This window comes from Artemia sp. Qi Xiang Cuo, chromosome 10, assembly GCF_049724085.1.
Source record: "Artemia sp. Qi Xiang Cuo chromosome 10, ASM4972408v1, whole genome shotgun sequence".
Lineage (NCBI taxonomy): Eukaryota > Metazoa > Arthropoda > Branchiopoda > Anostraca > Artemiidae > Artemia > Artemia sp. Qi Xiang Cuo.
Genome location: NC_142803.1, coordinates 60,556,757 through 60,581,195, shown reverse-complemented (window position 1 = coordinate 60,581,195; position 24,439 = coordinate 60,556,757). Strand labels below are relative to the sequence as shown.

At 34.0% G+C, this 24,439-nt stretch overlaps 1 protein-coding gene across 6 annotated transcripts in view; it reads left to right on the top strand.

Annotated features, from left to right (window-relative positions):
• The window catches only part of LOC148947976 (uncharacterized), a 156,681-nt gene that overhangs the window by 86,280 nt on the left and 45,962 nt on the right, over window positions 1-24,439 (top strand). For 5 of the 6 annotated variants that reach the window (XR_016142319.1, XR_016142320.1, XR_016142318.1 and 2 more), the window contains one exon: window positions 16,025-20,017. Coding sequence is in view for 1 of the 6 variants with exons in the window: in XM_089095622.1 (XP_088951748.1) it covers window positions 16,025-16,806 (782 nt within the window). In the remaining 5 variants the exon portion in view is untranslated. Of the gene's footprint in view, window positions 1-16,024; window positions 20,052-24,439 lie in introns of those variants that run through there. The other variant, XM_089095622.1, reaches the window with a different exon arrangement.

Genomic DNA, 24,439 nt, shown 5'->3' with positions numbered 1-24,439 from the left:
ACTTTGGCAATCTGAAACAAACTAGAAATAATTTATTTTAAACAACTAAACTTTTAGAATGAGAAGCTTTTTCTTAGATAGGCAAAGAGTCTTTTTAAACTGTAAGACAATGAGAAATAAAAGAATTTGAAAATGCAAGCTTCAAATGACGTAAAGTAGTATTGCCCAAAGTGAACAGAAATTAAAATAAATAAACACATAAAATAATACTTATAGATAAGTAAATAAATATTCAAAAATATAGAACTTTAAATGAATAATCAAGCTACAGCAAGCTATACTTTGTTTAATGTGGTGCTTTCGAGAGCTTGGTGATGTCACTTTTTTAACTTCTTCGAAAAAGTATTAATTTTTGACTCTTCTTAGATGCTGCATTTTTTCCTTTTTATTTTTTTGCGGAGAATTTATACAAGTCTATCAAATTCATTTAATTTATTCAGTCGATTAATTTATCAATTCTTGTATTATATAGAATTTTTCTTATCTGTAAGTGAGTGACTTTTTTATTCCCTAAGTAAGGGACTTTTTTCTCTACTACTTAACAGACCAAGGAGCCTTTGGGGTATTACCATAGCAGATCATTGTATTTGTTTTTCCTTAGGAATAAACCAAACTCAAAGCTAACAGAAACTAGTAAAAATAGAAGGACTGTTTCAATTTCCCCCCCTCCCCCCCGTACCTAATCCTTGTAAGGCTCTTAAGCAAATTGCACCATACTGAAAACTAAATATATTTTAAACATTTTGTTGAAATCATAACTTTGAAAAAATCATAAGAAAAAAAATCGTGAATTGCCGAGTTGGTATGAGTTAAAATGAATAATATTAAAATATATAGCGTATGTGGCAATAAAGACTGTGGCACCTTTGGCAATAATGATCGACCGCGCTAAATGCAATGTTAAGGGATTTACTCTGTATACCGATCGCGCCAACTGAGCCGTTTGAGGTTCAAAGCTGTGAGCTTGCACCTTATAAGTTTTCCGATCGCGCCACTTGTAACGCTAAGGATTGTGCCAATTGTGCCATCGATGACTGCGCCACAGCAATGGGGAGTAAGGTAAATGGGTGACCGTGTCACTCTCAATCTTAGAGAGAAAATAAATATGTAACTACAAAAGTGTAACCTCTTTTCCTCGAATTATCTCCAAATCAGATTCCTTAGGGAGCGCTGCCTATGGAGTACAATTGAACTAGTTATCTACAGTGCGATGAGATACGGGCATATAATAAGAACAAACAGAAATAGAAAAGTAATGGTTTTATTGAACTTACATTTCGGGTGTATAACAATGTATGTATATGGGCGAGGCTTCACTTCGGTAGAAACATAATGTCTGTAATCATAATGCCTGGGTTCTGCATAATAATAATAACAATAATGACTGAATGGCAATTGCCTGAATTCTGCATGATAATTGTCCGAAAAACACTTTTCTAATATTATAAAACACTATTCTTGATTCTGCGCGCTAAGAGCTATTTCACGATTGGCCCAACTCTTGTGAAGGGCCCGCTACCTTGTAATTATGTTTGCAAACTAAACTCATTATGCTAACTGCCCATCCAATAATTTGTTTTTAATATTTTTGATGATTAAACATTCATACTGCTATAATAACTTAAACTTCCTGTGAACTTTGTATCTAGTGATTTTTTTATTGCCAAGCATCTCTGCAAAATTCAAAACCGATTAGCGTCGATGTTTGGCTGAGACTAAAATGCAGTTTTTTTGCTGATTAAGAGTTTTCTTTTTGAAACGGGATTTAAACTTAATTAGGGGAAGTTTAATTTATGTTTAAATTATCCTTAGAAGGAAGAATTTTTTTTATTTTTTGCATCTTAAAAATATCACATATTACTCATGATACATATTACCCTTCCCATTATTTAATGACGTCCCATCATTAAGACTTGCTTAACCGTGGGTTTTTGAAATATTCGCTATTTATTAACTATTGATCCTACGTAATTTTAATTGACATTGTATTATTTTATACTTTTATATAAGCTTCATCAGGAGTGCTAAAAATTTTCTCTATTACTTTTTTTATTTTATTATATATCCCTTTCTAAAGTTCCTCTATCGGACTAAGATTATCTATGGTTTAGCCTAGCTACTATACTAAAGATTTTTTTTCGACATCTAACACTGATGACTCCTACATTTCCAACTGTATCAAACATTTTCATGGGAAATGTTTTATATGGTTGGGACCATTCTACTATTACTACAAGATTTTTTTGAAAATTTATCTTTTACGAGTTTTTATCCTTTGCTAACTATAGGATAATTATGCTTCCTATCTACGCTAAATTAATGGGGAAATACATCGATTTTACATTAACTCTGTCTAAGTAACTAGCAATATATATATATATATATATATATATATATATATATATATATATATATATATATATATATATATATATATATGAATGACTTAAAGCATATAATAATATGTTCACTACATTCACTGGTGATCATTAAAACATTTTCACTGGGTTTCTTCGTTATATAATTCTGATAATAAGCTATCGAAGTTATTTTTCAAAACTATTTTTTATCAAAACTATTAAAATGTTACATATTCAAATTCACATCTACTTCATCAACTTACGTGTCCTTTAGCGTGCTCACTCCGTTCGTTCTAAATAGTGGTCCTTCACTCTTTTCGTCTTGGAAAAATATTTTAAACACTTCCAATAGAGTTTCTTCGGAAAACCCTTTAAGCACAGTTATGTTCATCTTGGACGAAACGCTTTCTCTAATTGTCATACGGGAAATGATGCTCCCAGGTACAGGTGTGTGGACTTTTGATATCAGATTTCATTCTCACCTGCTGTTTTTGGATAGCTCATAAGGTGCTTTATCGTTAAGGGGTTGAACACTGGGACCGCGTTGATAATAGATGGGTTGTTTTTTTCTCAGCATATCGTTCTTGGGATATTTTAAAGTACATAGAGAATGTAATTCTCGTATAAAATTGTTCGTTGGTGCACTTGGGGATTAAGTTCTCTTATAAAATTGTTCGTGCATGGCTTGCATCTATTAGCTTTTGCGGTGATTCCTTGGTTATCACAGGGGAATTGATGTTTGGATTTAGAATGGGTCGACATCAAACTTTAGTGACTCCTTCAACATATTGTCTTTAACTTGTCGGAGGAGTATATTGTCACTGAGGGGTTAGTCACTTGGGTTAATTTTTGTTTCTGTAATTCAGTGGTTGGTTTCCAGGTCCATTTTTCAGAAATTATCTCGTAATAATGGGATAACATAGGTAGGAATTTTTGCATTTGATAGAGGTGATAGGATGTATTCTGAAAAAAGGCCGAAAGGGATTCAATATGTGAATGTGGGACACGTAAATAACTTGGGATCATGAAATATCATAGCTATACAGTAATATGGTGCATGGGTCCATAAGGATTATCAATGGTGATAATTATGTACTTATATCTTGTACTGGTCGATGGGTTCTTGGGATTGATGTGTTTATATAGTTCGATAATGCACTGGATACTGGGATTTATTAGATAGTGTTACCTCATACATAATATGGTTTGTGATCGAGGAACAATGATCAAAAAGGTAACCGTAATTTTCGTAAATGAAGCTAGGAGGAAAATTGCCTGGAGTCTATGGTTGAGTACTCTTCGTTGATTGCGGTATGATAAAAATAGATGCTACTAGGCTGTATCTGCACTGGTCTACGTATTGTAATGATTGATTTCCAATATGTCATTCCAATTCCTGGAATAAAAATAACTAGGCGGAATCACACGTTCTTTAAAACAAGTAGTCATAATACTTAATAAGCAATATATTTAATGGTTAACGTTACGCTACAAGGCAATATTAAGCAAATGCCAATATTAATGCACATGTATTGATTTTAACAAAATGGCATTGTTACTTTAAGTAAGGTCTCTTATTATTTTCCTTAGTATACGTTATTACATACACTTTATTTTAATCTTCTTCAACCCTTATTTAATTCTACATTAGATTTAAAATAACCATTTAAACATAAGTTACACTACATCATTCAGTTTGAGGTCTCAGTTTACAACATATTTCATGCCTTCATTGTTCACGCACGTCCGTGCTGTTTCAGAAACGCATGTTGCAGTGTCGTAACCGCACGGTTTTACGCAATCGACACTTACAATGAAGGAACAAGACATAGCAGGGACGAGTGGAGACCTCTATACCCACTCGTTTTCTAATGTCTTCCCTTTTTCTTGGCTTAGACGTTCTCATAGGGTTCCGGGTTTAACTTCTGCATTTCAGCCGTTTCCCCGTATTCTTCCTTTGGGTTTTGTCTTTTTAGTCTCAAAATTCTTCCATAATTAAAAGTTAGTAAGGTTCTCATTGTCAGGGTAATCGCGAATAAGAAACACACGGTCAGTATTATGTCCCACCAGAAATTGGTTGAGAAAAATCCGTATCTATTATCCACGTACGTTAGTCTCTGGTCTTCATTAGTAAATAGGGGGATCTGGGAATATAATGCTTCTCTTATTTTTGTAAGCCTCAATGTCCCTTTATTCTTTTCTATTTTGGACCATATCGAGGTTTTCATTTCCTCACTTTCTGTATTGGGAATAGTGTACGACAGGTTAATTGCCTGAAAATTGATTATTTTAGGACTTATTATATTTGTGCTCTTGGTAATTAACTTGTTGAGCAAAATTTTTCTATAGTATTTTTATAGTTGTATGATTTTTACTCATAAGCTAAAAGTTTTTAAATTATTATTCCTTTATGACACCTATCCATTAAAAATCTCTTAATCCTGTACTGACTAAGGGTAATTCCATCTATCGGGTTTTTTAACCGTTCTACCCGATTGTGTCGTTACTTTCTCCTCGCTGGGGAAACCATATCGTCTGGAAATCTTTTGGGGGGGGGGGGCAAGGGGTTGAAATTTTATCAGGAAGAAATTGGTTTTTCGGAGATATCGTATAATCTAATTCTCCTGCGCTCTCCGATGATGAACTTTTTGGGCTTTTTGGCGTTTTTATTCTCACTGGTATTAGGGGTTTTCTTTTAGAAATAACTATATTTTTCATAGCTAAAAATACTTCAAAGTTTTCTTCGTCACTATCATTCTCGAAATAGTCTTGCTTGAAATTAAAGGGTTTTAGCTCTGCCAATCTTGATTTAGGGGGCTCGTCTTCTGCATCTGACGAATCGGTAGACGAGGGACGCGGTACCCATCTTTCTGGGAATTTTGCTCTTTTTTTTCGGCTAAATTGTGCCTAAAGTGCCTTATAAGTTCTTCCATTGTCAGTGTTCAACATTTTAAAAGTAAAATTGTTATCGTACTTTTTAATTATTCTATACGGTCCAGAATACTTATTGGAAAGTTTTTTGCATTACGCCTTTGCCTTATTCCTGTAGGTAGACGGAATCTTCTATTGTAAAATCTATATTTCCTTTGATTTTGAGTAGGTTTCTTAGCTCTTGACTTATTTTACATTTTTCCAACTATTGTTTTACTATTTTACAAGTTTTCCTCATCCTATTTATGAATTCTTGTTTTTAATCTTCCGAGTTATTGTAATATTGCTGGGACTCAATAATCTCATCATACGGGATTCTAAAATCGCAACCAAAAAGTAAATAAAAAGGGTTGTCTTTGGTTGTTTCTGAATAAGCAGTATTGATTATGTTAGTTAAATAAGGTAAGAATTGATCCCAATCGTTCCTGTTGTCTTTTGTATAAATGCTTAATACATTCGAAAATATTTAATGCCTATTCTCTATTTTACCATTAGCTTTTGGGTGATATGGGGATGTCACCAATTTCTCTATGCCAAGAAAACTCATTAAGTCTTTTGTTACTTTTGAAACAAAATTGTTTCCGTTATCACTTATAACCTTGTTTGGGATGCCAAACTTTAAAAATAATTTTGCCAACGCCTTACTCGTGGAGTAAGCGCCTTGATTCTTTAATGCTTTTGCAAAAGTAAATCCGGAAAAGTTATCTATAACTGAAAGAATACAAGTATGACCTCTGTTGGAAACAGATAAGCCTCCACTGGTTCCATATAAACAAATGAGACAATATCGAAGGGGAATCTCGCTACCGGGACTCTTCCCATTGGGGGGTTAGGATAGGCTTGGGGGTTTTTTATCAAGTTACACGCTTCGCATGTACTTACCAATTCTTTAAGTTTTGTTAGTGCCGACGGCACATAAAAATATTGTTTTGATTTATGGAAAGTTTTTGTTATTCCTTAATGTCCACCTATATCTGAATGAAAATACTAGAATGCAGGTATTATTAAATTTTGGGGTAATACAGGTATTATTGAGGTTTGGTTTCTATTTGCCTCAGCAGTCACGATTCTGCATAGTATTTCTTCATCAAGATCATAGTAAAAATTATCTATTTCTTTACTAAGAGTTTTGATTTTATCTGATAACACATCACCATTAACAAAATAATTAATAAGTGCTAAACACATTTTGTCCTTTTTTTTATTTCTTTTTATATTTTCTAAAGACAAGGGACCATATTTATCCTTATTTTCTTTTACTGTGTCTTTGACTTTGTTTTTCTTACATTTATGTTTACTCTTAGTATTGATAGCGTTAATTTTGTCTTCCTCGGCTTCCAACGGCATATTTTCTGGAAATCTACTCAAAAAATCACAATCTGCATTTTGTCTATCTTTTAAATATTCAAATTAATAATCTAGATCTTGGATTTTCATAATCCATCTAGCTAGAATTCCCGTGGGGTTTTAAAGGTGTGCAGGTACTGCAGGCTTTTATGGTCTGAACGTAGTATTAATTTTATACCAATTAAATAGTGTCTAAATTTGTCCAAGTGTTGGAAAAAAGATAATAACTAAGTTTGTGGCGGAATAACTACTTTCGTCTTTTGTTAAAGTTCTACTCGAATAGCATATAACTTTTTCTATTATTTTTTGTTTAGGCGTTCCCTCTAGAGGATTAGGGTTTGCTACCGGGGTTATTCGCGAAAGAATAGCGCCAATGCCCTTCGAACTTGTATCAGTTGTAACTACAAATTGTCCATTCTCGAAATCAGGCAGCGATAATATTGGTTCCGAAGTGAGTGCCTTTTTGAGACGGTCTAGGGAAGTTTGAACTTCCTGGGACCAGGTAACATTTTGGGAGTTCCCTTTAATTAATTCCGTGAGGGGTTTCGCAATTTGGGCGTAATTGCGCAAGAATTTTCTGAAGTAGCCAGTAAGACCTAAAATTCCTCTTAATTCTTTCATAGTTCTAGGAGGCTTTAGATTTTCAACATATTTTATTGTGTCTGGGTCTGGGGATGTCTCTCCTTGCGTCACCACTACTACTAAAAATTTGATTTTAGGTTGAAATAAATTTATTTTTTCAGGCCGGCATTTTAAATTTCCCTCTCTGAATTTCTCGAAAACATTAGCTAATGTTGCTAAGTGTTGTTCAGCGTTTTCTCCTACGAATATTACATCATTAACAAAATGAATTCTGTTCTTTAATCCTCTTAATAGGTGCAATAAGGGTCTACATAGCACGATTGAACTTGTCTGAAGTCCAAAGGATATTTTTAAGTAATTGTATGAACCGCATTCAGTTGTAGAAAACGCAGTTTTATAGACATCTTTTTCGGCATTTTCACTTGGTGGTAGCTTTGGGTAAGATCTAAAGAAGTAAAAAATTATGTTTTTGCTCGAGATAGAGTCAAGGATTTCATCTATTCTTGGTAAAGGAAATTTATCACTAACTACATGTTTGTTAAGGGCTCTATAATCTACTACAAGTCTCAGATCGCCATTCTTTTTTGGTACCAAGATCACTGGTACAGAATACGGACTTATATTGGGGCGTAAAATTTCATTTTTTTTTCTAATTCATGAATTTTATTTTTTAACCACTCTTTATGCTTATACGGCACACGATATGGCGGTTTCGCGACAGGGTTACCGGTCGTTACAATTGAATGTTCATAAAAAGGTATCATTCTGATGTCCTCTTCAGATGCGGAAAATACATCTTTGAAATTCCATAATAATTCGCATAATTTTTTCTTAAGTTCTAAGTCCGTGATATGATCCACATTAAATTTGTTTAAGAATTGCGACTTAGTTTGAGGGTATTTGTTAATTGAGGTTTTAATGCCGTTAACTAAGTTTCTTTTGGAATTTTCCCATCTATCTAAATCATTCTCCGAGATAACTTGGATTTGCACTAAACACGTCCCCTTTTTTATTGTAATTGTATCATCTTTGTGGTTATTACTTATCCAAATAAAACCTTCTCCTTTGTCGTACGATATAATTTTTTTCTCACATAGAATATTTTCAGGAATTCCCTTCGATGGGTTGGCGAACGATTTTCCGGATTTGCTATCCACTGGTTCAATCATCTGTTACATTTGAAATCTTTGTATCGTTTTGGGAGGGACTTTTGTTTTCCGTATAGCAAATTCTTAATATTTTTCTTCATTTTCATTGTCTATTAAATTTAGACTGGCGCTATCCGCCAGTGACATTGGCTGCGCCTGAACCGCATTGGGGTTCCCTACTTTCTTCCGTAATTCCCCTATTTCCTTGATCTCATTCGACCTATATCGTTGCATATCTCCAATTTTTGTTTTTGCAGATTCAATCCCCTTATTATTTGAATTTACATCATTTTTGCAATGTCTTTCAGAATAATTAAAAAAATACCTGATTTTTCCAAGTCCTCTTTGTATCGAGACATAAGTTTCAAACGATTGTGATATTATACCGCCAGAAATTTTATTTACTGTTACATCCTCTTCGTAACCTCTGTTACCATTTCTTAAGGTAGAAATTCCTTCCCCTACCTTAGCCGGGTAGACAAGCCTTTCGTATGCTATGTCTAATAATACCTTATTCGACCTTAAAAAATTTGCACCGATAATGGCTTCATATGGAAAATTGTTGCATATTTTAAAATTTGTCGGAAAAATTCTATTATCCTTTCTTACGTTTAGGCGCCTTGAACCTCTTGGGCTCAATGTATGCCCTATTATGCTAGTAAATTTTGGATGATTAAGACTCCCTTGCTATCTAATCTACAGAGTCGCCATATTAAGCCCGCTTGAGCTTAAAATGCTCGCCGTGGCACCGGAGTCTATTAAAGCCTTAAAGTAAACATTTGCCACGCAAAAATCAATAAATGTTGGTAGATTATTATTACTATCCCTAAAGGACGGTACTATTATTGGGTTGGACCTATAAAACATTCAGGGCCCCTTCTGGGTCCAATTTATTCTTCTCAGGGGCCTGGCACGTTTCCCTGAGGATTTATTTCATACGTCGGTGTCTGCAATAGAGATTCAGATATGTCCATGGAATCTCTAGCTAATTGATTTGCATTTGTTTGTCGATTTTGCCATTTATTATTGCGATAGTTTGGATTTCTTGCGCCAGTACCGGGTGCTGGCGTCAACTGCAAATGCCGTTGGCTTGAAAAATTTTCATATCCCGTCGGCAAATTTTCGGGATTTCTATATACCATTCTTGCACTATATTGGTTTTGACGAGTATTTGGGTTTTCGAATCGATAATTATTATGTCTATTGGGTTGAGGATTGTACAAATTTGGTTGGTACGCGTTGTGAGGTACTGATTGCCACAATCTTCCCTGGCTATAGCCTAGTGCACCACTGGCGCTAAAACTTGTTCTTCCGAACAAATGGTTGCCATAATTTTGCGTATTACCGACGGCAATCCTTGATTTGCAATTAGGGACATAACGATACTCTCTTGTGATATGCCCAATATGATTACAAATATAGTATCTTATTATTGTAGGATTATTTCCAAAGATGAAGGGTTTGGCCGACAGAAAACGCACTGTTTTCTGCCAAGCGGGCTCTCGCGTTCTTCTTCCTTTGCACCCTGAGGAATTGTCCCTTGAACAGAAATTTGGAGAATCTTGACCGCCCTTGTAGGGTAAGCTTGCATTTGATTCACCTAGGCTATTTATTTTTGTTTTACTCTGATTTGCCACAATCATCTAAATTTCGATCATTCGTCCCACCTTCTGAACCGCAAGGTCCAACGTTTGGATGTTTTTGGATATTATTATTCTATAAAATTTTAGGGGCAGCCCTTGCAAAAAGACATGTAGTATGATTTTTTTTCATACAAGTCTCCTGAACCTTTTCCGAATTTTGCTTCTACTGAAATTCGTATATTATGAAGATATTCTATTATATTCCGTGTATACCATTCCGTGTTTTAATTTATTTGTTGAACTAGTTTTAATCAATATATCTTTGAAAGCCGTTAACAGTTTTTCTATTGTATTTATCGTCAAGTTGTCACCATCTCCTATAGTATTTTCAATCTGCTTTAGGAAGGTTAAAGCCTTCCCTTTTAATCTTAGTAGGAGCATACCGACTAACGTTTTTAGCTCTGCTTTTGTTAATTCTACAAAATGGGCCGATTGGATATTAAATTCGTCGATATCTGTTTATCCATCATATTGCGGAATAGCTTTTGTTATCTCTACATTTTCCGCGACCAACTTTTGCGCCATTAATAGTTCGCTTATTTCTTCTGACATTTTTGCGTTTGAATTAACTCAAAATATTTTTTTTTCACTTAACTTATTTTGGGGGAGGCTACTATCTCCTATGAGATATTTTAAAGGGTTTTCCTATAATAACTTAGTGGTTATAGGTCTAATCCCTTTTTTTTATAAGTCTGTATCTCTCCAATGATATAAATTTAAATTACGAAGTTTGTAGCATAACTAGTTCGCATGTTTTCCTCCAAGTTTACGACCGCGCCATTTGTGGTATTGAAGACTGACCGCGCTAAATGTAATGTTAAGGGGTTTACCCTGTATGCCGATCGCGCCAACTGCGCCGTTAAGGTTTAAGGCTGTGAACTTGCACCTTATAAGTTTTCCGATCGTGCCACTTGTAACTCTAAAGATTGTGTCAATTGTGCCATCGATGAATGCGCCACAGCAATGGGGAGTAAGGTAAATGGGTGACCGTGCCACTCTCAATCTTAGAGAGAAAAAAAATATGTAACTACAAAAGTGTAACCTCTTTTCCTCGAATTATTTCCAAAACAGATTCCTTAGGGAGCGCTGCCTATGGAGTACAATTGAACTAGTTACCTACAGTGCGATGAGATACGGGCATATAATAAGAACAAACACAGATAGAAAAGTGATGGATTTATTGAACTTACATTTCGGGTATACAACAATGTATGTATAAGGGCGAGGCTTCACTTCGGTAGAAACATAATGTCTGTAATCATAATGCCTGGGTTCTGCATAATAATAATAACAATAATGACTGAATGGCAATTGCCTGAATTCTGCATTATAATTGTAATCTGAAAAACACTTCTAACATTAATAAAACACTATTCTTGTTTTTACGCGCTAAGAGCTATTTCACGATTGGCCCAACTCTTGTGGAGGGCCCGCTACCTTGTAATTATGTTTGCAAACTAAACTCATTATGCTAACTGTCCATCCAATACTTTGTTTTCGATATATTTGATGATTTAACATTCACACTGGTATAATAACTTAAACTTCCTGTGAACTTTGTATCTAGTGATTTTTTTATTGCCATGCATCTTCGCGAAATTCAAAACCGATTAGCGTCGCATGTTTGGCTGAGACTAAAATGCAGTTTTTCTTTTGCTGATTACGAAGTTTTCTTTTTGAAACGGGATTTAAACTTAATTAGGGGAAGTTTAACTTATATCGGAATTATCCTTAGAAGGAAAGAATTTTTTTTTGTATTTTAAATATATCACATATTACTCACGGTACACGTATTTTCATTAGTTCTTTCAACTTGTCTTGATTATCATAGTCATTCAAGATTATTTTTCATTTTCATTGTTGTTTTAAAACATTTAACCGCACCATTCACAGTATATCTAGCTGCAATCAAAATGTAATGGGGCAAGACCCTACTTCTTTTTGTTTTAAGTTTGGCTTGACTATTCAGTTTAATTTCTTATCGATTTAGGACTTATTTACTTGTTAGTATCAGTATCTTTTAGCTTTATTATAATATATATATATATATATATATATATATATATATATATATATATATATATATATATATATATATATATATATATATATATATATATATATATATATATATATATATATGTATATATATATGTATATATATGTATATATATGTATATATATATATATATATATATATATATATGTTTTTTTTTATTTCTGCAGGTTTTGCTATCAGTTATTTATTGGTAGTAATTAAGGGTCGTTAGAGGATTGAATCTTTATACGACTTTATTTCTGTTTGTCTTACGTTTTGATATGACTATGTTTTTGTTGTTGAAAACTTTATTTTCGGTTCCTTTTTTTTAGTTGATTAATTTAAAAAAAAATCCGAAAAAGAAGTTTTTCAAAGAAAAGTAAAGGCCATATTAAACTTGAGATCAGCAGATGCAAATACCTGTTAAAATTCAAACTCAAAACGACCAGAAATCACTACTAAAGAGCAAATGAAACCCAAAACGAACATAAATTAAATAAAAAATCATAGCAAAAAAACATACAACAGGTACTAATATAAATGAATAAATAAATCTTAAAACGAGTAAAGCTTAAATTGAATATGCAAATCAAGCTTAAAAAGAAAAAAAATATTTTGCTATTGAAGTATAAATGAAACCCAAAACGAACAGAAATTAAATAAACAATCAATGCAAACAAACATACAATAGATAATAATATAAATGAAGAAATAAATCTTAACACAAGTGGAACTTAAATTGAATATGCAAATCAAGCTTGAAACGAACAAAAATCACTATCAACAAGAGTTTGGGTATCGTCTCCTTCTCTCATTGTAAAAGTCTAAAACCTACTGCGTCATTTATGCTTTACTAAAAATTATATGGGTCTTGACCTGTCTTGGAAAGTGCAAATAAAATCAAATTGAATATTTGATATATAATGATATTAATTGTTCAAATATCATTAGTTCAAAATCTTATTTCACTTTAATTTTTATTTTCATTTTCAATGCTGTAATAACTGGAAAAGAAAATATTTGTAATATAATTCGTTTTCAGTGAAGCGCCAATGATGGAGTTGGCTTTAGGTTTCTAAAGTTAAGGAAGGGGGCAGTATCCAAATTCTTATTCGTAGTGAAACTATATTTGTCTTGAACAGGCTTCAAAAGAACTAATTAAACTAAAGGGAATATGTGATCTATAATGATATTAATTGCTGAAAGTTCATCAGTTCAAAATTTTTAGTGTAATTTTAATGTTTGTTTTCAGTATTAAGTACAAAAGAAAATATTTGTAATATGATTCGTTTTCAGTAAAGCGCCAATGATGCAGTAGGTTTTAGACATTTACAGTGAGAACAGGAGGCGATTTCCAAACTCTGGTTTGTAGTGATTTTTGTTCATTTCAAGCTTAATTTGCATATTTAACTTAAGTTGCAATGGTTTTACGATATATCTATTTATTTATATTAGTTTATTGTATGTTTGTTTGTATTGAGTGTTTATTTAATTTCTCCTCGTTCAGGGTTTCATTTTTACTTCAATATCAGAATTTTTTTTTAGATTTATTTGCATATACAATTTAGCATTTATCGTTTTAGGATATATTTATTCATTTATATGAGTACTAATTGTGTGTTTTTCTTTGCTATGATTGTTTATTTAAATTTCTCTTTGTTTTGGGTTTCATTTGTTCTTTAATAGTAATTTCTGGTCGTTTTGAGTTTGAATTTTAAACAGGTATTTGTATCTGCTGTTCTTATGTTTAATATGGCCTTTTTTTTGAAAACTTCTTTTTCGGAAAGTCATTTTTTAATTAATTTTTGTTTGTTTTTTATTTAGAAAAGGTTCAAGTTTAAAAAAATTCCTTATTTCAAAATCAAATTTTTTCAACATCAAACTTTCATCAAAGTATCAAAACTAGTATCAATGTAAAAAAATAACATAGTAAAGAAAACATCAAAGTAAACAAGGTATCAAAGTAACAATAAGCAACTTGCATAACCTACAGCCCTTCAACCGTAAAGCGAAGTTGCCACGTAAATCACTAAATCCAAGTATAAAGTAAACAAAGTGTCAAAGTAACAATAATCAAGTTCCGTAACTCTGAGCCATTTCCCCGATGCTTGAGGAACGGAATAAGAGACCACTACTTGCAATCAGTATATAGAGCTATCCTCCCATTTACGCTGCAATGGGGGGGATATTCGGAGCTTGGGTTTGATGCTAGGAGGTGGATGGGGATGGCTGTGCCCAACCTTCCATCGGTTACCCTGTTTTCACTAATCTTAGTGCACAGCTTGCAACACATTTGGGTGTTGAATATCCAGAATCAAACCTGTCCTGTTTTCTTAATAAATAACTTGAAAAAAGGAAAGTAGAACTTTCAATTTCTAATCATTTGAGTCCCCTCTGAAGCATATACAACCACCTTTTCCAAAAAAGCTTTTTTTTCAGCCTGAGCATAAGTTAAAACCATTCCCTGGGCTGGAGGAGCGTATGTTGAACCCGAGTAGTTTGTCATCTGATCGTTGGACTATTTCATACTTAATGACTATCTAAAAATTTTGATTGGACACATTTTGGGAAAAGAGGGTGGGGGATAGATTTCCTTTGATCACTTTAACTACTCTTAGAAGGTATATATTACTCTTAGAAGGTACAAAATGGCTATATCAAAATTTTGATCGGATATATTTGGGAAAAAGGGCTTTAGGGGGGGGGGGTAGTTGCCCTACTATCCCTTTTGACTCTTCGTAAGACCACTAGAATTCCGATTTACAATCGAATGAGCCTCCTCCATAGTTTATACGACTATCCATTCCATAAAAATCTTATATGCCCCTGGGGCATAATTATTTACAACACTTGCCCCGGGGTTTTATGGGGATGTGTTATCCTTGGAGTTTTGTTATGATCTTTGGTCTATTTTGAACAAAAGGGCTTTATAAAAAACTCGATCAGATATGTTTGGGGAAAAGAGAGTTGGGGGGGGGGAGCTAGTTTCTATCGGAGCACTTTTGAATCTTGAGAACGAAATTATAACTTTCGATTTCTAATCATTTGATTCCCCTCCAAAGTTTATACGACCTTCGATAAAAACTATGCCCCTGCCCCCAGGACATAAGCTAAAACCCTTCCCCGGGATCGAGGGGGGGGGGTATGTTGACCTCGAATTTTTTTATCTGATCGTTGGACTATGTAAAAAAAACTGGCTATCTCCAAATTTTGGTCGGATGCATTTGGGGAAAAGAGGGTGTGTGGGGGGGGGGGGGTAAATGCCCACCGATCACTTTTGACACATACAAAAATAACTAGAAATTTCAATCTCCAATCAAATGAACCATTTCTGAAGTTTTTACGAAACATCAAAGAACACAGACTGGAGAAAGACCATTAGAATGTCAGTTGTGTGAAAAACTCTTCTATGAGTCCCTTTTGACTCATAAAAAGATAATTAGAACAATCAAATGAACCATTTCTGAAGTTCTTACGTATACCTCTTACATAAAAACGCATATGCTCCGGGGGTATAGCTTAAAGCAATCGCTCCAGGGCTCTGGGGGGTTGTGTCGACCCCAGAGTTTTTGTTATCTGACTTTTGAACTACTTCTACCAAAATCGTTATCTCAAATTTTTATCGAATGGATATGAAGAAAATAGGGTGTTGGGGAGGCTAGTTTCCCTCCGATCTTTTTTTACTCTTAAAAAGTGAAGTAGAATTTTTAATTTCCAATCTAAAGAGTCCCCTCTGAAGTTTTTACGGGCACCACCGCCATAAGAACTAAATATGCCCCTAGGGCATAACTTACAATGCCTGATCACATCTGTTTCTTGAATATACTTACAATGTCCAATGTTTAGTATTGAAAATAGCGAAAATTATAATGGACGTATTGGTGCCTCCTCATGCTTTGCCTAAACTTGCTAACTATCAGTCAGGGATTTAACTCTCCCCCCTCTCTTCTATGAATGTGTGTGATTTTTTTCTAGATAACACTATGGACTTGGTATTCCAAGATTGTCAAGCAAAGCAAGATTACAGAGCACCTTTTGCGCCAGGCTCTACCAATGTTTATATTGAGCAAGAAATGGATTTTGATTTTGATCGTGGACTGGCGATTGAGCTTTGCGAAGTTGCCGAAGATAATATCACAGAAAATGAAAATCTTGAACAAGAGTCAAGTTTTTCGGTAAAATGGTTGCCACTAGAAAGAAATCATACTATGATAAAACCTTTCGAGTGTGATGTATGTAAGAAAACTTTTGCTCACAATTATTTTCTATCTGTACACAGACGAACTCACACTGGGGAGAAACCATTTGAGTGTGAAATATGCAAGGAAGCTTATGCAAGTCAATCTGCTTTATCTAGACATAGAAGGACTCACACTGGGGAATTTGAGTGTGAAATATGTAAGAAAGCTTATGCTTTTAAATCTGCTTTATCTAGACATAGAATAGCTCACACTGGGGAGAAACCATTTGAGTGTGAAATATGTAAGAAAGCTTATACGAGTAAATCTGCTTTATCTATACACAGAAGAACTCATACAGGGGAAAAACCATATGAGTGTCAAATATGTGAAAAACGATTCATTACTAGTTCCGATTTTTATAAACATCATCAAAGAAAACATACTGGGGAGCTGTTCGAGTGTCAAGTATGTGAGAAACGATTCACTACTAGTTCTGATATTTCTAAACATCAAAGAACGCATACTGGGAGAAATACCATTCGAATGTCAATTGTGCGAAAAACGCTTCATGTCTAGTTCCGATTTATCTACCCATCTAATAACGCATTACAGGGAAAACCATATGAGTGTCGAGTATATTAGAAACGATACAAACGATACACCTGGTACTCAAGTTTACGTATTCGCCAAAGAACACACACTGGGAAAAGCCATTTGAGTGTCAACTATGTGAAAGACGCTTCTTAGTTAGCTCTGATTTATCTAGACACCAAAGAACACATACTGGGTACATGAATGTGAAAATTTTCAATTCTATCCATTATTTTTCTGTTACGTAGAAATGATGCTGGAGAAATACCTTTTGACTTTCCTGAATGTGAGAAACTTATAGTGTCTAAAATAAATTTGGATTTGATATTCTGGACAGAGAATTTAGGGTATTGAAGTATTTAGAGCTTTATTTTACTCTTACGCCCTTTTATCAAAATACCTAAAGACTTAACTGAAAAATGAAACTTTTTTAAGTTGTGTACATGTAGAAAAAAGTTATTGTATCTGTAATAAATTTCTGTATGTAAAAGATACTAAACTTGGGAAATTGATCCCATTTGAGTATGCAGATTGTAAGAAATAATCATAACTTCTAAATTGTATTAGCAATCTCACTGCAGACTGCTAATGATGTAGCTTTCTGTGCATCAGCACCAAGACAGTTTTCAGACCTTTTTTTTCTCAAGTCACATATTAAAGCATGGAAATATATAACATCGAGTTTAACTTTTAATTGAGTCAGTACTGCTTTAATGATAAACGTGAAGACAGTGCACCTTAAGACAATTAGATTTACGATGGACAGGCAGGACGAAGTTTTGCAACAACTCTTTGTCAGCGTACTGACAAAAGTGTTGCGGGAGCAACACTTTTGTCAGGACTAACTAAAAGGAAGAGGTTTGAAAATATCTTGTTGAATTTGCTGCCGGCTATATTTGAAATACATTTGATTTACCATGCAATGTATCAGGAAGAAAATTTTCACTTCTACCGTCAGTTGATCATTAAATGCATGTATCGTATGTAATGTACCCTTAAATGCATCAGAAATGAATATGTATCATATAACTAATAGTAATAATAATAATTTATTTTTTAACCCGCTAAAGTAACAAAAGTGGAGTATAAATAGAAGCAAAAACAAAACAAATGCATACAAAGCGTTTAAATACACATTAAAACAGTAAATATACAGTAAAAGCTCAGTAAATACACAGTAAAAGCACTAAATTAATGAAGGAGGCGGACAAACCCATGCTGAACTGGGAGAGCCTTCACTGTCTGGGGGAGTCTGCCAGCAAGCCCAACTAGCCATTCAGTTATATCTGGAAGCCCAAAAACTGAGACAAGGTTACGATTCCGGTACCACGGGGCAAATACAGTAGAAAACGCGAATACCGAAAATAATAAGAACGTAATGACCGAGTATCTTTTTGCCCAAAAATGGGATAAACACCAGAAAGGAACAAAATTGAATGTTCAGTAAAAATAGAATACAATCTAGTACGGGTCTTCCTAATGTATTTCCCCTGATTGGCAACGATTTTGGATTGCCCGATTGGCAACAATTATTACTATTATTATTATTAGATCAATAGAAATCAGATTAAGCCAGGTGTTGGGTTTTTCAAGTAATTTACGCATGGTATCAGCAAGATGGATCAGGTAATGAGATGTTGAGATGGATTTGAGATTACCAAACTGTCTAAGATCAATGAAGTGGGAGGGGAATTTAATCTTAAGTCAGTCTGCAAGAAAACTTTCATACAATTTTGAAAAAATTGAGGTTCCAATTTTCTTTTTGATTGGGGTAAGAAAGCTTTGTTTCCAATATTGAGGGAACTGTCTAGATTTGGTAATCTCATCAAACAGGGTGGATAGGGGCTTTGAAACATAATCACTGAAAGCTTTAATAAGAAGAACAGGAATATCTAAAGGGCAAATGCTTGATTGTTTTATTTTTTCAATTTTTTTCACAACATCAAGTGTGGAAATATGGGGGAATGAAAAAGGAACATGAACATCTGGAAATACATAAGATGGTGGTGGGAGAATCTTGACAATAGAAGCCAGAAACTTATTGAGGTCTTTAGCTTTGGTCTTTTGAGGTTCATTTATATTAACATTTAGTTGTTCTTGACACTTGCCGGTAAGTTCTTTAATTTCAGAGTACCAATTCTTTGGTATATCATGGCACAAGTTTTTAATTTTTTTAGAGTAGGCTTGGGAAGCTTTCCTGATTTGAATTTTAATTTATTCTTTCTTAATTTATTTGCTTCAGCTAAATTACCCCTTTTAAATAGGTTTATGACTAAAACATTTTTCTGGGAAGCATAATGAATAGGAATCAATTGGTTTTTTGTGAAAAATGATAATTTTATCATCAAGGTTATTAGGATTTTAAAAGTCTGAACAACTTTCACTGGTCAGTCATGAACCAAAAAAAAAAAGGCCTGTGTCCCTGAGGGAATGGCAAATCCCAATGGAGGTAGTAAAGGAATGTTCAATGGCTGAAGGGGGGGTAGAAGACAATAGTGGTAACTGCCTCTTAATGGTGGCAGTGCTTGCGGGGGGCTGTATATCATCAAAGTTCTCTCATCATTGTTCTATGTGGCAGAAAGATAGCGTCCTTTGCATTTTTGCTAACATCAGTGAGCTGTAAGATCTTAGAACAAAGAGGAACAAAAGAATCCTAATCTGCAGAAAGGTGTGCGATCTTAGATGTAAGATCTTAATGCAGAAGAAAAACCCTAATGTGCAGCAAGAGCCAATTGAAAAAATTAATTAAATCAACATAATTAAATTAATGTGCTACTATTGTGAAATTTCTTGGTGTGTATCTTGACTGTTTTATATCTTTTAAAACCCATATAACTCATATCCGCTCCCTTGTCCTCCGCCAGTCTTCAATGTTACACAGGTTTAACTCATTTCTTCCCCCAGATGTTATGCTTTCTCATTATTTTGCTTTTATTTTTCCTTACCTTTTTTATTGCTGTTCTGTCTTGGGTAGTACTAATAAATCTCTTCTCTGCTCACTTCAAAGAGCCCAAAATAGGGCAGTGAAGGCTACTTTTCTTCTACCTTGGTTTACCCTTCCTCTGATATTTATAATGATACTGGAATAGCTCCGCTGGATCGTATTGTGGGTTAAAGTTACCTTTATTTAGCGCATTCTGCTTTTCTAGGTACACTTCCACCGTCTCTGCAGCAGCTTTCTTACGGTCAGGCTCAGGTAGGTACTCTTCTTTTTTACGTAGTTCTTCTCGCAAATTCATTTTAACCAAACAATCATCTACAACAGCTAAGAGGTCTCCTGTTTTTCAATCAGTTTGACTTTGGAACCCTTCTGATGTTCCTTAATTTGTTTCTGTAAAGGCAGTTTCTTGTTGGATGTTTCCGCTTTAATTTCATTTCTAACCTGATTTATATGTCTCTCTTCTCTTCATTTTATATATATTGGAAATTTTAACTTATTTTTCGATTCTATCCTAATTTTTTATCTGTTTTCTTCATTTAATTTTTTTCAGTTATATGTTGTGTTTCCATCTAAATCGCCTATTTGATAAATGCCCTTGTCTTGATCCAGTTTTTTTTTTTTTTTTTTTTTTTTTTTTTTTTTTTTTTTGTATGTGCTTGTATATGTATGTGCTTTAATGCATGCACTTTATAAAAGTGTTTTATTTTGTTTTGTTTGTTGGTCCTTTACAAGCTATGCTTCTTGGGCATGTAAAAACCTTACGTTTTGTAATTGTTTTCTTTTAGTATTAATAAATTGATTGATTGATTGATTGATTGACTGATTGAATTAATTAATGACAAACTACTAAATTAATAAAAAAAAGTAAACTTTAATCAGAGTCTTTTACAAGTGCTACAGGGTCTCCTGGAAAATAGTAATAAATATCTTTTTCAGACTACTAGAATATTGTATTACAAAAAAAACTTTTAAGATTGCCGGCTCAAACAGATCTAATCTGTACCCTGCATGGAGAAGAAAAGAATCACAAACAAAATTTGAGATGATAGGTAAGAAATTATGTAGCCTGTCACGCCAACTGAAACTACAGTTATTAACTTCTGCTGCAAAAACTTTTTAAATCAATAAAACCCATGTTGCTGCTAGCAAATGCATATGTTTTGTTATTGGCTGAGGATTGGAACCCCCACTACCTGATCCACACCACCAACGATACTTTAAAGCCCAGCGCCCAAAGAACCCAAATTCATTAATACTTTAGCGCCCAGCGCCCAGAACCCACAGCTCCCAACTTGAAAAATAAATACTAGCATTACTCTCTCCTATTTGACAGTATTAACTTTTGTACAGCAAATTTATAGTCCATTTCTTCTTTAAATAGCAATTTAAAAAAAGTATTTTATCTAAAGTTAGCAAATAACAGATGTTGCAGACGTAAACAAAAGAATTCTGCTGCTCACAAAGATATATTCAATTTATGTTAGCGAGTGCCTTGTGTCGGCAAGGTAAATATAGCGAAGCGCGGTTATTATCAACTACGGTAGGGGATACCTAACTTCTATTGGCAAATATATTTCGCAAAAAGCCAAGTTGTATTTTACAAACATTCAAGATACATCATTCAGTACTCGCTCCCTACAAATTAAAATGTTTGTATTACATACACGAAGGCTTTGGCCTTACTTAGCCCCGCTTGTGCTTATTATGCAATATAAAATATTTTTGTTAAGTGAAAAACAATGTCCTAAGAATTTACCATAAAATGTAATAGGTGCTCCACTGTTAAAAGATTTCGTGACTTTTTTATTCAACAAAAACAATTGTCAAGCGCCCAAGAACCCAAACAAATATAGATCATATCAAGTTACAGGAGGGGCGATTTGACTTCTGTCGGCAAACGCATTTCACAGAGACGTATCAAGTGCGGTTTGCAGCGGTAGCTAGCAACCTAGTAAGAGACGATCACGTCCAATGTAAAGAAATAAAAAAAAACATAGCTCCTAAAGAAGGAGTCAGATCAAAACAAAAAGTACACCATTAGAACTGCCTTGTCCGAAACCCCTGTATAGCAAACTTTCTGTCATTTGGCTTGAATAACAAAGAAAATATATTGGCTTGAAAATCAAGAAAATTGACTTTAACCACGTTATTCTCCACAAATGGCATATTTTTTTTCTCTTTTTTTTGTTTCTTTTCCACAGATAGCTTGGCACTGGAACATCGTAGAGAGTGGTTCAATAGTTCATTTTAAAGGAAATTAATTGGGTTAAAAATCTTTAGTAACTAAAATAAATTATTTCTAAAAGAGAATAAATTTTTCCGCCAAAAACTGCATTTTTGATGTCTTTTCATGCTGCAGGCTTTTCAAAGATATTTGATTTTTTTACATAATTCATAATTGTATACCAGCGGTAAGATTTGGACCCACGCCTCCGAAGAGACTGGTGGCTAACACCAGCGCCTTGGACCACAAGGCGAGGCTGCCTCTCATAACTATATATGTGAATCCGGGTTGCAGCAGTAGCTAGCAACCTAGTAAGAGACGATCAGTCCAATGCTAAGAAATATAAAAACCCAGAACTCCTAAACATAGAGTCAGATCAAAACAAAAGTACATCATTAGAACTACCTTGTCTGAAAACCTACTAAATAAATAATGAATGTCGTCATAGTTTTATTAGAGCTATGACGTGAATAGAAAAACACGACATTATGTTGTTGTTTCTGAAGTCATTAAATAATATCATAACGCCATGACGTCATGAAATAACATCATTACGCCATGACGTCATAATTACTATTTAAGAACGACAAAGATGTAAATGGTCTCATTCATGAATTACATAATGGTTAGATCAAAGCAAGCTACACGCAAGTTAAAAAAACAGTACTACACAGACAACAGAGATAGTATCTTGAAATTTATAATAAAGAACGACCTCTTGCCTATACTAAATTTTATACGCAACTTAATTATAGTATAGGTTAGGAATTCAACAGATAGCTTTGCACTGGAACATCGAAGAGAGTTGTTCAATGGCTCATTTTAAAGGAAATTAATAGGGTTAAAAACCTTTTGTAATTAAAACAAATTATTTTTATTACATTAAGAAATTTTAATTATATTCCTTAAGAAATCATCATAAGTAAAAATTACCGATACGGAAATTTAACTCAGGCTAACTGGCTGAGAGGTACCCCAACCTCTAGGCCACATAGGATATATTAAAATATCCGATTAATGAAGTTTATGTTAAAGAATAAATTATAAACCTAGTTAGCTGTCTGATTATTTGAGGATCGTCTCTTACTATTCCAAAGAAGAAAAAGCCATAGGCTTTTTCCTGTTTGTAATTTATGATCCGGGCTCAAGCGGTATCCGGGTTGCAGCGGTAGCTAGCAACCTACAAAGAGATGATCACGTCCAATGTTAAGAAATATAAAACCCATAGCTGCTAAAAAAAGATTATATTAAGAGACGATCATTAGAAGAACAAACCATTGCATACATTGGACTTAATTAGCTGCCTGATTCTCTGAGAGTCGTCTCTTACTACTCTAAAGAAGAAAAATCCGTAGGCTTTTCCCTGTTTGTAATCAGGGTTTATCTGGGTTGCTGCAATATACATTAAAAGACGATGATTGGAATAACATACTACTGCATACATTGGACTTATCCGGGTTACAGCGGTAGCTAGCAGCCTAGTAAGAGACGATCAAGTCGAATGTTAAGAAATATAAAAACCCATAGCTCCTAAGAATGGAGTCAGATCAAAACAAAAAGTACACAATTAGAACCACTTTGTTCGAAACCCCTATATAGGAAACTTTCTGTTTCTTGGCTTGAACAGCAAGGGAAATATATTGGCTTGAAAATCAAGAAAAGTGGCAGTTACTACAACATTCTGCCTAAACGGGGTATTTTTTTTTTCTTTTCCACATATAGCTTGGCATTGGAACACCGTAGAGAGTTGTTCAATGGCTCATTTTAAAGGAATCCGGGTTGCAGCGGTAGCTAGTCCGGGTTGCAGTGGTAGCTAGCAATCCGGGTTGCAGTGGTAGCTAGCAACCTAGTAAGAGACGATCACGTCCAATGTTAAGAAATATAAAAACCCTAAACTCCTAAAAAAGGAGTCAGATCAAAACAAAAAGTACACCATTAGAACCGCCTTATCCGAAACCACTGTATAACAAAAATTTCTGTCCCTTGGCTTGAACAGCATTACATAAAGGCTCGATCATCGAATTTAAGCTGAAACTAAGTAAAGGACAATTATGCCTCCATATATTCACAGTGATGTATAAGATTTCCCATTACATCTGTAAACTGTTCCACAGTTGTCGGTCCATACCTTGGAAGCTTTTCACTAAACATGCAACATTTCTTTTGGATATTACTATGAAGTTTTGCGAAAGCATCTATAGCTGACTTTTCAACAAAATCCATTCTTTCCGAGATAATTTTAATCTTTAATTTTGAATATTTTTCGTAATCCCGGTAAAACATTTGTAAAATTTTTCACAATTTACAAAGATCAGCCTGTGCGTTCTTTGCAGGTTGTGTAAACTGCAAAAATATCTATGATATCCGAGCAATAGTTCGAATATTTCAATTCAAGCTAGAAAAATACCTTAAAATGATAAAATTAGTTTTATTTTTGGTTAGGTTCTAACTAC